Source organism: Pelodiscus sinensis, chromosome 19 (genome assembly GCF_049634645.1).
Source record: "Pelodiscus sinensis isolate JC-2024 chromosome 19, ASM4963464v1, whole genome shotgun sequence".
In the NCBI taxonomy this organism is placed as follows: Eukaryota; Metazoa; Chordata; order Testudines; family Trionychidae; genus Pelodiscus; species Pelodiscus sinensis.
In genome coordinates, this window is record NC_134729.1 from 5,803,291 (window position 1) to 5,821,363 (window position 18,073).

At 42.7% G+C, this 18,073-nt stretch overlaps 1 protein-coding gene across 1 annotated transcript in view; it reads right to left on the minus strand.

The window, feature by feature from the left end:
- Window positions 1-18,073, minus strand: part of SCN8A (sodium voltage-gated channel alpha subunit 8) — a 128,814-nt gene that overhangs the window by 57,946 nt on the left and 52,795 nt on the right. Inside the window, exons 4-7 of the mRNA XM_025188719.2 lie at window positions 17,272-17,361; window positions 16,919-17,047; window positions 13,276-13,367; window positions 1,133-1,354 (exon numbers count right to left, since the gene is read on the minus strand). Of these exons, the coding sequence (XP_025044504.2) occupies window positions 1,133-1,354; window positions 13,276-13,367; window positions 16,919-17,047; window positions 17,272-17,361 (533 nt within the window). The remainder of the gene's footprint in view (window positions 1-1,132; window positions 1,355-13,275; window positions 13,368-16,918; window positions 17,048-17,271; window positions 17,362-18,073) is intronic.

The following is an 18,073-nucleotide window of genomic DNA, read 5'->3' on the forward strand; positions in this document are numbered from 1 at the left end:
AGGTGAGACAAGGCAGCAAAAAAACCAGGCTCCTACTGACTTAGTGGCTGAGTAGGAACCAAGTGAAAACCAAATAAAGGGGCTTAGGAATTAGCTCAATGCTTTCATCTGCAGAGCTTACAGCATCCTCAGGTACTTCCTAGCTGTTGTTTCCTTTCACCATGTTTCTACCTTCTTTTTATTCCGGCACAAATTATTGCTCTTCTTAATGTTTGGGGAGTAGGCTGTTCTTTGCACCAGTACCAGTCTCGACTTGGCATTTGGGCACAAACACAAGCATTTAGGATTCATTGACCTCATTTTTATAAAAGCTGAGCCATCAGGATGAAGAATTTATACCAGGTAATACAGGTAGCCAGTTATACACCATAAATAGAGAATAATCAAATACCCCAAAGGTTGAAATTAATTTGCATGAACTGTTAGAACAACTGCAAATAACAAATAAGGAGGAAAGGAAAACAAGCCTCATTCTCCGACTAATCTATTTGTTCAACATGCTCCATCTATAAGGTCTCTTTGCATATCCCCTCCAGCACTCCAACCCCCTGCCCAGCATGATAGAAGTGATTGAGGATGTGGGAGAGCAAGCAACAGAGAGAGCGGAGATGGACTGAGCGGGGGAGGGAGAGAAGGGGCAGGGTCTTAGAGCAAAGGCGGGACATGGGTGGGGCCACAGGGAAGGGGGAGGGGAAAGATTTGGATTTGCATAATTAAGACAGTTGGCAACCCTACAGGGTAGGCACATAGAAACCCTGCCTCAGCTGGAAGATGGCGCCCAGCCAATACAGGCGCAGCACCGTTCATATGTCAGGCATATTGTGAGCACAGTTGTGTGTGTTGGGGCCCACCGACTGTGCTGCCTGGAATTGCCATCAGTGAGCGTGACAAGGACAGGTTTGTACTGGTCAGGGAAGTGGACAAAACTAAGATTTTCCAGAGTGAATTTAGATGCCCAACTCAAGACTCCTTAAAGAGACCCAATTTCTAGCAAGTGCTGAGAAACCAGGGCTTTTACGGTGCCTGAAGCTGGGCACCCAAAATCTAGAGTCAGTTTGAAAACCTTGCAGATAACATTTAGTCATGCAAAAAGGAAACAGACTTTAGGGAGCATTGCTATAAAAATACCTACAGATATTGTTGATGTATTCTCCCCAGTCAAACCCCCTGGTGCCATTCTCGAGGAAGCTCTCATTGAGGTTAATTGGCCATATTACACACTTGTTTCTCAAATTGCCCATAAACAGCTGCAGGCCGATTAAAGCAAAGACACTGAGGCAAAACACTGTCAAAATCATTACATCTGACAGTTTCTTCACAGACTGAATCAGGGCACCCACAATGGTCTTCAAGCCTGCAGAGAGAAAACAGGACTACAATCATGTCCATATAATTATCATGCAGACAATGCATTGCACATTACATCTGTAACACAGCGGCTAAAGGTCACTGCTTAAGGGCAGCCAGGTCCATATGAAACTGAAGCTGTGCTGGAGCAATGGATCTATTCAGATTTTGTTAATTACAGCAAGGGGGGGAGGGTGGCTGGCAGAGCTGAGACGAATCCCTGGTGTAATGATGTAACTTCACTGACTTCAGTGAAAAAACAGGAATAAATCTGACTCAGGGTCATAAGGCAAATTAAAATATTAAAAGGTCCCCATTCAAAATCTCTGTTTTCTAGTGAAAGAACATATTGAGGAGCCTCTGGGATGAACGTTAGGGACTGTCTGCACACAGACATTAAATCGGTGTGAAACCTAATTTCGTTAAACTGATGCAAACCCCTATGTAGACAGTCTTACCTGCGTTTAACCCAGGCTCAAATGGTGAAAGCTACACAGAGATAAGCCAGGTTTAAAAAGGTATCAGACTGTCCATGTGCACAACTGCAGTTTACACACACACACACACACACACACACACACACACACACACACACACACACACACACACCCCTCTTTAGATAAACCTGTGCAACTTTCCATTTTGGATTGGCCTTTTTCTATATGGCATAAGAAAATTCCACTGAAAAGTGTTACAATTTTCTCCAGTTTAAACTGCCTCTTTGGGACTCTATAAACTCAGGCTCAAAGCTGCACAGACAGTTGATGTATGTGGTTTAACACTAACGACAGTACACGTCTTAGGCAAGAAATAAACATTCTAAGAAGGGAACCTCCAAGCTCAGCCTGATCTGCACAGGTACCATCCTTCAACTCAATGGACAATATGCATGTGCAAGAAAGGCAGGATAACACCTTCAAATCTGACCTAGATGAAACGTGTGCGGAACATAGAACTCAACAGGAATTTGGAGTGCAGAAGAAAAACAGGGGTAAACATCCTACAACAAACATCTCCAACATCCAGCAGGATTGCCCTGCATTTACAGCATGAACAAAGTAAATGACTGTCAAGAGCTTTGCTACACATGGGCTTCAGACAATTCTTAAGGGTGATCAGAACTGAGTCTAAAAATAATCTTAGGAAGCGCCTTTCCTTCGCAGCTCTCAACTCAATCTTGTTCCAGTTACACAGGCCAAAGGGGTATCACTCCCCACCACACCCACCAAAAAAACAACTGCCAGGCCTCACAAACACAAGCCAACCTCATCCTGCTGACTAGGGGTACTTTTATACTGCACCCTTATTTCAAGATAACTAGCGTTATTTCGAAATACACAGCCATTCCGTTATTTCGAAAACATTTCGAAATAACACACGGTTTATTCCGATCCCTTTAAACCTCAATCCATGAGGAACAACAACTATTCTAAAATAGCTATTTCGAAATAAGGTGTGTGAAGACGCTCCCTTGCTGCTATTTCGAAATAGCCCCTCGTTAGGGCCATGGTAAGTTACTCCTTCCCAGTGCCTCCTGGGGCTCTAAACTAAGACAGCACTTCTACATTAGGGGAGCCTGACTCAGATTAATTTTAAGGCTTCCCTGCAGTGTAGACGTGCTATTTCAAAATAAGCTATTTCGGAATAACTATTCTGGAATAGCTTATTTTGAAATAAGCATGCAGTGTAGATGTACCCTTACTGAAAGAGAAGCAATATTTTCATTATGACAAAACCAGTTAGATGAGCTAAAAAAAAAAATCCCTCTCCTTTCCCTGGAGCTCTCAGCCCCATCTCCATGAGACATAGCAAAGAACATCAAATGTTTCTGCCGATATTATATCTCAGGGTATGTCTACACTAGCCCCCTAGTTCGAACTAGGGAGGCTAACGTAGGCATTCAAAGTTGCAAATGAAGCCCGGGATTTAAATATCGTGGAATGAGGTGTAACAGTTAATTCGAACTAAGGACTTAGTTCGAATTAACGCTTAACTGTCGCGTGTAGCCCTGGGCAGTTAGTTCGGACTAAGGGGATTTTGAAATGGCGCCCAAACGGGAAGATACAAATAAAGCCTGGGATATTTAAATCCCGGGCTTCATTTGCAACTTCAAATGCCTACATTAGCCTCCCTAGTTCGAACTAGGGGGCTAGTGTAGACATACCCTCAGTTTCAGCTAGAAATTCTTGCTTGGCCCTCCGCTCCCTTTTTCACACTATGAGCAGTACTGGTAGCATTCACAGATGCTGTTCAAAGTTAAGTTACTCCCCTTGTCTCTTCAGTCTCACTTCTTTGACACTGGCAAATCCGACCTTTTCAGGCCTTGTGAAATTCTAGCAACTAATTTTTTGGTCTTTGACAAGCAAAAGACCAAAAAAGCATTGGGCAAGTAGGTTGTGTGTCCAGGCTGGTGAGCTTTCCCATAAGAATTCAGCAAGGATGTCCCAATACCCTTTCCAGAGCAAGCGATGAGATGTGTCACAAAATATTTGCCATACCAGGTGGATTGAGTCTAGTGTCCCACCACTAGCCGCGGCCTTGATGCCACAGTATTCCATAGGAAAGTTATCTAGGCTCCTAGTGCTGTTGGTCACTCCTGAATAATCTCCTAATTTCATCCTCCAAAATATTTTTCCATCTCAAAAATGTAGTTCACACTCTGCCCAGAGAAATGGATTGTATGCAGCTTGTGAAAAGAAATCCCTACCTAACCTTTTAGAGATCTGGTAAGACAGAGTAAGACTGGCATCCTTCCTTTTAACATATTTAATAAAGTGCTTTTTCCATCAGCCACAACAATAATTTACCCTTTTAATTCATATTCAAAAAAGAGGCATTTAATGCATCATTAAATGTTGTGCTTTATGAATCTCTTACTCCCTTAAGCTTCTGCTAGCTGCGAGTACTTCTGAGAGACTATTATTCCCAGGCCAAGCATGGAGTTCCATCTCTTGCCTCACAAACCTCACCACATCCATCAGTGCATCTGTGTGATTTTAACGGATCTCAACTTCCCTTTCGTCACTGCTTTAGCTACCTCCCCAAAGGGCTTCACTCTAAAAACTCCAAAAATGTTAGCCTGGTAAAACCCAAGCACTCATCCAAGGCTTGAGATGCTACCTCAGACCACCACCAGCCTCTGTGACAACCTCTTGGGCAAGCAGGTTCTCCTATGATTGTTTATTGGCTGCAGTACTGAAGTGGAGACTGTGTGCTATAGTCCCAGTGGTAGATATTTCAGCTAGGATTGGATTAGACCCAGAGCTCTGGCTCAAATCACCACACCAGCCTTCTGCAGTCAGCTGTCAAACTCGCCTAGGTTACCAGCGGCTTTATCCAAAGCCCATAGAAGTCAATTAAAAGACTCCCACTGATTCTAATGAACTGTGCATCTTGGCCGATATTGGAACTGTTCTCTGCCTTGAGATGACAAGCATTTCTTTATTTCCATGCCTTCTTTATTTCAATACATCTTATTGTATGATCTGTGTGTTGCCAGATGCTGACACCTAAAGTACATGGTTAAATTGGTCTTTGGTGTGATGGTTCTTGAGATCACATTGTAAGTCTGGAGTGATTCATTCCCACAGTGAGGTCAAAAGGAACCGAAGTTCATCCACATCTTCAACCAAGTGGTCAACACTGTAAATGACAGGTGTGGCCAAGCACAGGGGTAAAGTTGTTGCAGTTTCTGTTAAATGAAGTCTCTGTTTTAAATCCCACTCCTATGCTATACAGGACTATGTAGCACTTTAAAGACTAACAAGATGGTTTATTAGATGATGAGCTTTCATGGGCCAGACCCACTTCCTCAGCCCATGAAAGCTCATCATCTAATAAACCATCGTGTTAGTCTTTAAAGTGCTACATAGTCCTGTATTTTGTTTCAGCTACACCAGACTAACACGGCTACATTTCTATCACTCCTATGCTATGTTTACACTACACTGTTCTAAGCAATTTGAATATCTTTTTCCACTTCTTTTCTGCTTCTTTGGTACCACATTATCAAAATGATTAGGGGGCTGGATCACATGACCTATGAGGAGAGGCTGAGGGATGTGGGCTTGTTTAGTCTGCAGAAGAGAAGAGTGAGGGGGGATTTGACAGCAGCCTGAAACTTCCTGAAGGGAGGTTCCAAAGAGGATGGAGAGAGGCTGTTCTCAGTAGTGACAGATGGCAGAACAAAGAGCAATGGTCTCAAGTTACAGTGGGGGAGGTCTAGGTTGGATATTAGGAAAAACTATTTCACTAGGAGAGTGGTGAAGCACTGGAATCGGTTACTTAGGGAGGTGGTAGAATCTCCATCCCTAGAGGTTTTTAAGTCTCGGCTTGACAAAGCCCTGTCTGGGTTGATTTAGTTGGGGTTGGTCCTGCCTTGGGCAGGGGGCTGGACTCAATGACCTCCTGAGGTCTCTTCCAGCCCTATGATTCTATGATTCTTTTTTCGGAAGAGGCTTTTCCGACATTTTACCTGTCTACACTGGGCCAAATGTCAGAAAAAAAACCCTTTTTCAGAACATCCCTTCTTCCTATAAAATGAGGTTTACAGGGATGCCAAAAAAGTGTCCGCTCTTCCCAAAAAAATCGGTATCCGAGAAAAACTTTGTAGTATAGACATAGCCCTGGTGTTATGACTGCTTTACTGGGTGACATTCTATGGCCTGTATCATGCATGAAGTCAGACCAGCTTATCATAATGCTCCCTTCATGGCCTTCCCTGCCACAGCAGGGAGACTAAAGACTCAATGCGTTGTAAAGAACTGGCTCTCCAGTACAGAGATTATGCACACTGGTCCAAAAACTTATGAGAAAACTAGCACAGACCATGCTGCTCCTGTTCTATGGTCCCAGTGCTTCAGTTACCAGAACCAACTTGTTCCAGACCCCAGCTGGAAAGTCACATGAAAAATTTAAGCTGTAATTCCTCTTAGTCCAAAAATGATTGTTTATTGCCTCTAGCAGGGAACAGCCTCACAAACGGCAGCTTACTCCTCTGAGGTCCTTATCCCTCTAAACAACAAGGATGTTTCCATCTCAGCTCCAGATCAACTTGCCTCAAATGGTCTCAGACCATTAAATGCCAAGGGGGCCAGAGCTGAGTCATGGAATTGTCTTCTTCTTCCAGGACTTTTTTAGACCACAAAAATGTAGAGGGCCCTTCTGCAGATCTAAGCATTAAATAATGCAACAAGCCTGAAAGATTTATGAAGCCAGGTACATTTGTGTCCACATTCAGGGAAAGCAAGATGCAGTCACTTCTGTGCATGGTACATTCCAGAGCAGAAAATACTCTAGAGAGAAAATTGTCCAGTGACAAAAGTACTTCTTTGGCATTTATTTGTTTTCCAATTGTCTTTCTTTTGGATGTGTTGTCAGGACCATCTGCTGAGTGTCCAGACCCTAGGGCACTGTAGTTTACTGTATCTCAGAGTTGTGGATCAGTTATTGTGTGTGTCACTAGAAGTGGCATCTATAGAATCTTAGAATCATAGAACGATAGAGCTGGAAGAGACCTCAGAAGGTCATCAAGTCCAGCCTATTGGCCCAGGTGAGAGTGGCGCCCCAATGCGGTAGGAGCTGTGTCTACTCCCCTACCCTGGAGAGTTTACAGTCTAAGTGGACAAGACAACTGAAGACGGATATGTTCAACTAACAGCTGGGAAATGAGGCACAAGGAGATTAAGCAACTTGCCTAGGGCTACACAAGGAGTCTGTGGCAGAGTGGAGAACTGAATGCAGATTTTCTGAATCGCAGCCATGTGCTGCAACTGCAAGCTTAGCCTTCCTGATCAACTGGCTGGAATGAGCGTGAGCTCTCGGCACCATCCAGCACACATCTGTACCCTACAGCTGCACTTGGTTCTACACTGCATGCAACTATGTTTATTTTACCACTTCATGACACTCATTTGACTCAGACACCACAAACAGGCTGATCTTTGTCCACACAGCAGCCCTTTCCTCCAGTTTGTGCATCTATCTTCACCATTCATGCCACCTGCTGTCATCATGGTACATGTCACAGCAAGGCAGGAAAATCTGGGCAGTTATCCCTTAGGCTGTGTCTATACTGCAAGCCTCTTCCACAAGGAGGAAATGCAAATGAGAGCCCGACCTATGCAAATGAGTGCTCTATTTGCATTTCCTCCTTGTGGAAGAGGCTTGCATATAGACGCAGCCTTAGTGTTTCAGTAGGGGAAACAGCATCAGTAGTACATAGTGTTAGGAGCCAGACCAGCCAACCTGGTTAGCCGCACAAGTTTATGGCATTCTGTTAATATTGCAGAAAAAAAATGATGAGAATCCAAAATTAAAGCAGACTGAAGGGGGAACTCTAACCACACCCTTTCATATCCCTTTGTTAAAAAACATTTTTGATCTTTCATCAAAACCAACAGAGTTTTGAGTTTTTTTGGATATAAAAATCTGTTGGCCAAAAACTGGAAAAGCTTTGAGGGTTTTTCTGCAATGCCCTCCAAAAAAAGTTTGATTAATTTTTCTTTGCAGGGACCCAAAAAAAACCCCTCAAACCCAAAACCATTTTCCCAACTACTTGCACTGGCTAAAAACTTGGAAGTTTTGTACTAGGATGATTTTATCTTGAGACAGAAATGAACTTGAATTTCTGTTTGTTTCTGAGCGCAGGATCGATTTCTGAACCCTTCTCTGTCTTGGAATTAAAAACAAGCAAACAAGTTTACAAGAGAAAGTCATGTAACTCATGCATTTTCACGAACTATCAGCTCCATTGACACCTAACATCCTCTCAAAGCCTTTTGACTATTTCAGTTATGTAAGTGCCAGGATGGAGCCTTATCCATGTTTGCAAAGCTCATTCTGTTGGTGTCTTTCTGAAAGCTGAATTCACAAAGGAAAGCAAATGGTAAAAACATTGACCAAAACACATTTGAGCCATCCATAATTTATCACACATCAAACAATGTGAAGCAAGTTGAATTACATAAGCAGGACCCAAGCTCAGGCTGGGATATTACATCATGCAATAGAACTGCAAAGCTTAGAAGACCAGATTTACTTTCTGATTTTCAAGCTTTGTGACATTCAAGAAGGCTTCTCAGATTTATTCTTGCAATTATAAGACACATTGTAAAAAGTTTAGCTCTACTTTGCACTTTGTCACAATTCATGCCGTGCCTTAAATTTTGAATGGACTCTGCAACTAAAGAACAGTCTGACCCAGTGGTAATTCATCTGTACGGAAATGCTAAATTGAAGGCATTTCATTAGCAAAGGCCGGGTTATTTAGAACATGCCACTTATCCCTTTGACTTAAGCACTATGAGTAACTAAACAAAAATCTAGGCTTGAATATAAATAATCAGACCAAAAATGCAAGAGAGTGAAGTCATCTTTAGCAAACCTGAGCCTGATTCTCATTTATTCTAAGGCCTCCTTATATCACTGTATCAGTATAAAAGCATCTTACCCACTCTAAGAACCCTCTACATTGCCAGGCTGATGTAAAGTGACCTTTAGTATAGCAGGCAAATGAAACTGTAAAATAAAACAAAAAAGGGAAGTTCCACGTAGGAATAGTTTTTTAAAAAAATCCTGAGCTTTAAATCAATGCCTAAATTCTTGTCAGTTTCCAGGTAGCTTTATTCCTGCTCATTTCTCCCGACAAAACTGGAAATGTTTACACTCTGTTCCTTTCTGCCCTCTAAGTTGTTGCTTGCTGATATTGAGAGCATCTAGGGTCCCACTCTGTGCCCTGGTGTAAAAAACTGCATGAGGTGCCACAGAGAACTGGGCTCTTAAAAACATTAATAATTGTATCACTGAAAGATTTGGCCACTTGTGGACATGGAATATCATTCTGGGTATGTCTAGGCTGCAAGCTTCTTTCGGAAGAAGCTTTTCCAGAAGAGATCTTCCAGAAAAACTTTTTTCGAAAGAGAGTGTCCACACTGCAAAAGCACAACGAAAAAGCGATGTGCATTTTCAAAAGAGAGCGTCCACATTGATTGGATGCTATCTTGCATTTCAGTTGTGATTACTGTGGACGGAGTGGCCACCAGGGCACTTGTGCTTTTTCCTGGAGGCCTCTTCTTTCGAAAAAAACACTCTTTTCCGCATCCACACACGCCTTTTTCAGAAAAAGCTTTTTCAGAAAAAGGCTTCTTCCTCGCAGAAAAAGAGGTTTACTGCTGTCAGAAAAATCACTCCATTCTTTCAACTTTCTGTCAAAAGAATGCAATAGCAGTGTGGACGTAAGTGTAGTTTTTCCAGAAAAACAATCGTTTTTCCGGAAAAAACTGCAGTGTAGACATATCCTCTGATTCCTCACTGTAACTTTGCTATACCAATTCAGAATTAAAAGGAATGACGCTGTTCAGCTGCCAGTGGGTTGCAATCATCTCAGAAACTATGATTTCAAGACAATTCAGGCTTAGCTTTCATTTAGCAACAGAGAGAACCTGCTTTTCACATAATTTGTCAGGTCAAATAATGTGACTCTTGCTCTACACAACAGAGCGCAGAGCAAATTCCATGCATAGACTAGAACTGAGCTGGGGAAGAAGAGAGGAATGTCTATACAGGCAGTCCCCGGGTTACGTACAAGATAGGGACTGTAGGTTTGTTCTTAAGTTGAATTTGTATGTAAGTCGGAACTGGTACATATTGTAGGGGAAACTCTAGTCAAACATTTCTCCAGAGCTCAGTTTTATTCTCCCACACCTCACTTCCCTCAGTCCTTTATTCTCAAGCTGCGGTGTCTGCTGAGAAAAGCCGCTCCGCGTCTCCCTGGTCTGCTGAGGGGGGCGCTAGCTTCGCGTCTCCCTGGTCTGCTGGGGGGGGCGGGGCACTAGCTTCGCGTCTCCCTGGTCTGCTGGGGGGAAGCAGCTAGTGCAGGGTTGCCTCACCCCGTTTGTAAGTAGGGATCCGATGTAAGTCGGATCCATGTAACCCGGGGACTGCCTGTATATCCTGTTACTGAGTCACGAAGCCATGCAGTGTCTCCACCCTTCATGGAATTTTATCCACCAGCATGGCTCCAGTCCTGCACACTTTTCAGTTATCTCTGATCTAAACCCCCACTGTTCATGTGAAGAGGCCAATTCTAATTATTTACGAAAAGTTTATTTAACATCTGTCATCATGATAAAATAGTTCTTTCTTTAGGTCAGTGTGACACTGGAATTCCCATCCCAATGCATGCACTGAAAAATAAAGAGAAAACATTTAGATTTTAACCTAGTCACATATATGGCCTTGAGAAAAGTATATTTCTACCCAGTGCTTTTTTTGTTTAAAAAAAAAAAAAAGAAAAGAAAAAGAAAAAAGAAAGTGCCGGTACTACGGTTTGATGAGCAAAAAAAAAACAGCCCCAAAACAATGGGGAGAAATTTGTTAAGCAAAAAAAAAAAAAAAGGCCTCTATCGGGCACTGTGCAGGAGGAAAGTGGCACAATGTGGCTGTGTCTAGACTACATGCCTCTGTCTGGCATGTAGATTAGACAGATCAGCAAAGGCAAATGAAGCCGCGATTTAAATGATCGCGGCTTCATTTACATTTACATGGCTGCCGCGCTGAGCCGACAAACAGCTGATCAGCTGTTTGTCGGCTCGCCGCTAGTCTGGACGTTCCCCCTGTCGACATCAAAGCCCTTTGTCGGCAGCCCCATTATTCCTCGTGGGATGAGGTTTACTGATCAGCTGTTTGTCGGCTCAGCGCGGCAGCCATGTAAATGTAAATGAAGCCGCAATCATTTAAATCGCGGCTTCATTTACCTTTGCTGAACAAACAAATCTACATGCCTTTGCCGACAGAGGCATGTAGTGTAGACGTACCCTGTGAGTGCTCCCCCAGGGCCAGCCAAAAAAAAGGTACCGGTGCATACCAGGAAAAAAAAAAAAGCACTGCTTCTACCCTATGTGTATAGTAAGCCATCAAGTAATACTCTAGCTCTCTGCTGCACAACTAGCACTTACCCTAATGACTACTGACCAGTAGGTTAATTACATAAATTCCAAATAATTGCTAGGGATGGGACTAGGAGGAAGGAGTTTTGTTTGTCAAAGACTTTACTGGGCCTGAGTATTGCACAATTAGAGGAGATTCTAATCCAGGTTTAAGTCAGTGACCAAAGCTCTGCCCATTTCCAATTCTAGCCTTAGAAGTCAATGCACAAGCTCTATCACTTTGCGGTTATGCTGAATTTAACAACGGGGGTAAGGTGGGATGGAACTCGGACCCTCCTTGGGGTCAATGGCACTAACACACTAACATGCCAGTTGGTTACACTGTAATGTGTCAATTTCACGCTCCTATACTGATGATCGTGAAGCACATCCTAAAGCAACTTCAACATGCTCTTTCTTGTACCAAGGCAGTTTAAGAACAGTAGTGCATTCACAGTATCACAACTGCTCTCCAAGCAGTGCATCATCAATGATAATCAAATAGCTCTTCATCCTTAGGTGTGTGTTTTAAGTAGCCGTGCTTCCAACCATCCGACAAGGCTAAGAGTATTCATTCTAATTAAGGAGCAATTCTCTGTCATTCAGTGCAATAAAAGCAGGTGGTATTTAAGAGCATCATGCAGCAGGTAGGGCTTAGAAATATGGTAGGCTTGGCAGTCTGGAGGGAGGAAAAGGACACCTGCCTCCTAGAACAAAAGTTTTTTTTGTAAACGTACATATACATGGAGAAAATAGCAGGATATTGCTGAACACCATTTACTTCACTAGTAAAGATGGTGCTATTGCTCATTACATAGCAGAGCTATGTTATGGAAACATGGAAAAAGAGGCAGCCCTGGACTTGACATCAACTAAAAACACACAATCGGACATCATAATTTCACATCACTTCTCCCCTGAACTCTGGAACAGACCAACTCATGCTCCAAGGCAAACTGTATTTTCAGTGCACTGAAAGCCTTCAGAAATATTTCCTCAGTACGCCATTGTCACAAAAACACCATAAAAACTCTCAGCACTTCCCATCTCCAAAAGACTATCAACTCGTTAAACCTAACAGTTGTAAGGCAAGTGAGCAAATCTCCAGATTTTCCAGATCAGAAGACAAAACAAAAGAGGTTAAAACCAAAACTCTCCAAAGTGGCTTTTGATTTTGGGTCCCCGACTTCAGATGTGCTGAGTGCCCAAACCTCTAACAGTAAGCCCCTGAAAGATGTGGTTGCTCCGCACCCTTGAAAAATCAGGCTTTATTCATGTGTCTAAAGTTGGGTGTCCAAAATTCAAAAATAAAGGCCACACAAATAAGTGAGCATAATCCAAGAGCTCCCACTGCCTCATCACATGCTTCGTCCACTAGGCCAGACAGCCGCAGTGAAGAAAGTTCCCAAAGGGGCCATTTCAGGAGGGCAGGGGAGTTTCTATTGCTTTAAAAACCAGATTGGACAAAAGTACTAGACGTAGTATTGCCGAAGGCAGTCCTTCATTGGTTGCGGGGGGTAGTAAATGGGTTGGGTGGCCCAACAGACCTTTTGGATAAGGGCTAAAATATAGTATGTCCTGAAACAGCAGGGCTCATAACCCTCCCAGAATGACTAGTTCTTTAAGTAAAAATATCCCCCTTACTTAAACTCCGACAGTTCCTGAAGTGAACCGAATAACTCCTGGAGCAAGGCACTACTCAGCCTGTGTAAGGGTGGCAGTAGCTGGTCCTTTAGTAGTTTTGAATTATATTTCAGATTTTTCTTAGAGAGGCTAGATAGATATTAATAGTCACGGACATAACAGGATGGTAAAAGTATCAGAATTCATCCAACAGGTCTTAGATTATTTTTTAAAATCACTGTCAATTCATACAGACTGCAAAGCCCATCAAAAATGGCCATGGGCCATTTTTGAAAGGTAAGTGGTGGGAGAAGGAGGTAGAAAAGAGAAAGAGAGAGACATACACAAGATCAGCCTTAATGCTTAAAAGATTTCTCACCTGGAATAACAGAGATAGTTTTCAAAGCTCGGAGAACTCTGAAAGTTCTCAATGCTGAGACATTCCCAAGGTCCACAAACTCTGTGACATATCTGTAATGAGGGAGGTCACACACAAAAAACACAGTGACAAAACACACACCAAAAAACAACAACTACAGACAAAGCAATACATCACTCACAGGGGCCTGTACCCAACAGCTAACACCAACCGGAGGCCGCCTTACCTGGAATTACAGAAATAGTTTTCAAAGCTCTCAGAACCCTGAAAGTGCGCAGAGCTGAAACATTGCCTAGGTTTACAAACTCTGTTATATACCTGCAGAATTAAACCAGAGTTAATGGCACCATTGGGGTCACCTTCCCTTTAATATAATTGTTTGCAGGAACAGACTAATTTAAAATGCTTTAGAACTGGCACTGAGAGAGACACAGAGGGACACAAAGCCACAACCTGTTTAAAATGTCTCAAGAACATAGGCCAACTAGCGCAGCTGCATGTTTCATTCTTTGAGCTTTGCCCAATTTGGAGTCTGATGTTTGGATACTCTAGGGACTTAGGCAAAGCAATTTAAAGACATTTTCATTGGAAAAGGAACAGGTGATTTTGGAGAGACTGTTTGCTCAATTCAATGGGTCAGGTTGTCTGTCATAGCTACTTCACTTTCCTCCCAGTTTTAAACCATCAGCCACCAATCCTTGCAGTTATACAGCATATAAGTGCCTCACAGATGTTAATTCAGGAAACTTTGCCACTTCTGAGGCACACATAAGTATTATCCCCATTTTACAGACTTGGGGCACAGAGAGGTTAAATGAGTGAACCCAAGATCATAGATGATTCAGTATCAAAGCCAGGAGCAGAACCCAAAAGTCCTGGCTCCCAGACTCCCTACAGTAACCCCTAAACAAACAGCCTCCAAAAATAATTCTGCTGTTTTGGGGGAGTCTGGCATTTCTTAGCTTTCCAGGTGCTACAGGTCAAATTCATTAGTGTGCAGAGAAACTAGCTACCCATCACCTAAGCCTTGTAACTGGGATTTAAATGATCCACAGGCCTTTGGGACAAATTCTCCTCATATGGCAGCAGTACAACCCCACTGATGGTAAGGTGACTGTATGGCTATACCATGAGTGTGTTCGCAACAGTACTCATGCTTTTGAGAGCCTGACAGTTTTTTGGATGTTGGTACTGCATTGCTTGTTAACTTACAAATCAACTGACCAACAAAGGCTATTTAATGGGATTTGCAAAAGGAGCCTGGAGGAGTTAGGTTCCCAACTCACAATGAATTGCACCTAACCCCTTTAGGTGCCTATGAAAACCTCAGGTATTGACTAGTTGAATTTAAAGTCTCATTTGCAGTTCTTGGACAATGCATCTTTTAATCAACGATACATAGAAAGAACAGCTAGGGAAAGGGCTGGCACCCCAAAGAAACAAACGCTCTAAGCCATTGCATGCAGGTAATAGCAGGGCCTGATATTGCAGAAAAGCTGAGCACCCCCAACTCCTTCAAAATGCAAGTCCCTTGGACTCTTGAAAACACACCCCACGCCTTCATCAATCATCCCTTAGATTTCAGTAGCCAATGTTGGACCTGAGAGCCCGGAACATGGGACAGGTGTAAAATGAGTCAAAGCGAATATGGAAGGTAAAAAATTATTCCTTTCCCAGGCATTGCTCAGATTGCCAATGTTGTATTTCCAGTGACAACAGATAGGGTCAGACGAGTGACCAGGCCAAGAGGTGAAACACGTTTTTATATTGTACAGGGCACCCAAAGTTGAGAATCCATCCATCTCTAATTAGGGAAATGAATTCAGTGGTCTACATGCGGTAAGACACCTGGGCACTTAGGGTGTGTCTAGACTACAGGGTTTTGTCGACAAAACTAAACCTGCGTCTACACTACCGCTGAGTTCTGTCGACATAACGTCGACAGAACTCAGCAGTTTTGTCGATGCTGGTAAACCTAATTTTACGAGGAATAACGCCTTTTGTCGACAGAGTTCTGTCAACATAAGGCATTATTGCATCTAAACTGTCCTTTGCGTCCACACTGTTATGTCAACAAAGCAGCTTGCTTTGTCGACAGAACTGAATGTAGTCTAGACGCTCTTTGTCGACAGAAGCTTTGTCGACAGTATCTGTTGACAAAACTTCTGTCGACAAAACCCTGTAGTCTAGACGTACCCTTAGACTTGGAAGATAAGTTGACTCAGCAAAAGGGGAACAGACTAAGCTAGACAAAACAAAATACTGGAGAGCAGCCTTCCTTGTTGGTGATTCTGTATCTTTCACTGCAAAAAGTTAATACCTGTTCATTAACCCACAAGTATCAAAAACGCAGCCCAAGAAATCTCAACATGCAAACCAAAGCTGCGGAGGGAATCAGGGGTGGAGCCAGGGTTTAGGAATTCCTAGTTCCCACCCCCATGGTCAGTTCTCTATGGCTACGTCTAGAGTGCATCCCTCTGTCGACAGAGGGATGCAAATCAAGCACGTCGAAATTGCTAATGAAGCAGGGATTTAAATATCCCATGCTTCATTAGCATAAACACTTTTTTTTCCTAAACGGAGCTTTTTCGAAAAAAAAAACCCAAAACCCGGCAGTCTAGACACAGATTTGTCGACAATAAAGCCTTTTTCGACGATTCCTGTATTCCTCAAAAAAATGAGGTTTACAGGATCTATCGAAAAAGGCTTTATTGTCAACAGATCCGCATCTAGACTGCCATTTTTTTTTCGAAAAAACTGTTTCAGAAAAAAAGCAGCTGCCATGTTTATGCTAATGAAGTGCAGGATATTTAAATCCCTGCTTCATTAGCAATTTTGATGTGCCTAATCTACATCTGTCAACAGAGAGGTGTAGTCTAGACACACCCTATGAAAGGTCAACTTTCTGGCACAGGGATAAAACTAGAACAATGGACACTAATTACAAAACCCAACCTCACCATAGGTCAGTGGCCCCCAGACTGTAGGGTGCTCCCACCTTAGAGGGAACAGTGGAACATCTGCAGCAGTGTGAGGCAGGGACCAGGCCAGCACCCAGGAGATGCAAGGTGGAAGTACCATCCAGCCCTGCACTGGCCCCAGCTCTGCTCCAACCCCCGCTGCAGCTCCACTCCACCCCAGCTCCACACTCATTCCTTTTCCTCTCACAGGCCAGCTCCACCTCTAGCTTTATTCCCAGTCCTGCCCCCAGCTCTGTCTTCAGCCCATGCATCTCTGCTGAGGAACCATTGACCGTGCAGTCTGGGGTGGGATGTGAACAGGTTCCATTACTGGTCAGGGAGCTGGGGTGTGACACAAAAAGTTTGGGCTCTACTGCCACCGGTGCATATTCAGAAAGCTGCGATTTACCCAAAAAACATTTAAGTCAAAGCTGTTGTTAGCAGATGCACCTCCACGAATTTCAGTGGAGTTGCATTTAGCTCTGTCTTTATCTCAAGACTGCATTGAGAATTAAAGCAAAAGTCTAGACTTGGAAGAAATCTTAACGTGGTCCCCACTTTGAGATTTCTTCAGCTTTACCTTTTCCCTTATGCACCTGCCTCAAACTAACATTCAACCCCCTCTCACATTTTATGTATGTACATAGAACTGCTAATAGGAATAACCTGAAAATGCAACTTACGCCATCATGATGACACTGAAATCTAGCCAGTTCCATGGATCCCGAAGGAAAGTAAAACCATCTATGCAGAAACCTCTCGCAATAATTTTCACAAGTGATTCAAACGTATAAATACCAGTGAATGTGTACCTGTTAAAAGGGAGGTCAAAAACAGAAGTCTGATAAGAACAATGAAAAAAAATTCAAATGGATTAGCCTTAACAAATCAAAAAGTCACAAAACCCGTTTTACTCCCACTAACTTAACTGGAAGTAAGAGCAGGTTTACTGAAGAAAAACAAAATTCTGCAAGTATTTAAGGAAAAAATGTCAGAAGTATTTAAAAAGAGAATGATATTAAAAAATACTACTTACTCCACATTCTTCGACCATTCAGGTGGGTTACTAAAAGTCATGAATACACAGTTGGTCAAAATAGTGGCCATAATGATCATGCTAAATACTGTAGGGTGAAGTCAAGGAAGAAAGGAACATTGTCTGTTTACTTCAGTATGAAAACATCTTTGTAAAATTCATTGCATCAGAGAGACAATTCTAATGAGAATAATTTCCAGACAGTGATCTAGTTGGCTCTTGGCCTATCTAGCCAATAGTAAGACAAATCCAGTGGTCACAGGAGATGCAGAACAGAGACATTTTTTCTTATTTTTTTCCATTTAACTAGCTCATTGGTTTCTCTACAATGCTGTGATCTGTTGGACACTGTGGGACTGATTGTCCATTGCATTCTGATTTGGTAGTAATTTGTATCCACTTAACACTTGTGCAAACACCTGCATGAGAAACAGAGCAGCAGTGAACTGAGAAATATCACTCTCCAAAGAGCATTGCACACACACACACACGCTCAAGGAGCTGAGAATGTTCATATGAGTTAATATTTGTGGCAGGCTAACATAGCTCTGTTCTGCCTCCAGGCACTGATCCGAGGAAGTTGCATATATGTGTCATGTTCATGTTCTGCAACCAAACAAGAAAAGCAAAAATATGTCTCTCACCTTTCTAACATCAGACACATTTTAGATACCACTTAGAACTAATCATGAAGGATGTAACATTGTAATGTGTGTGTAATCAGCAGAGACCATCACAATCATCGAGACCAGGAGTGAGCAAATACCAGCTCCACAATGCCATATTTACCTGTGCCTCCACA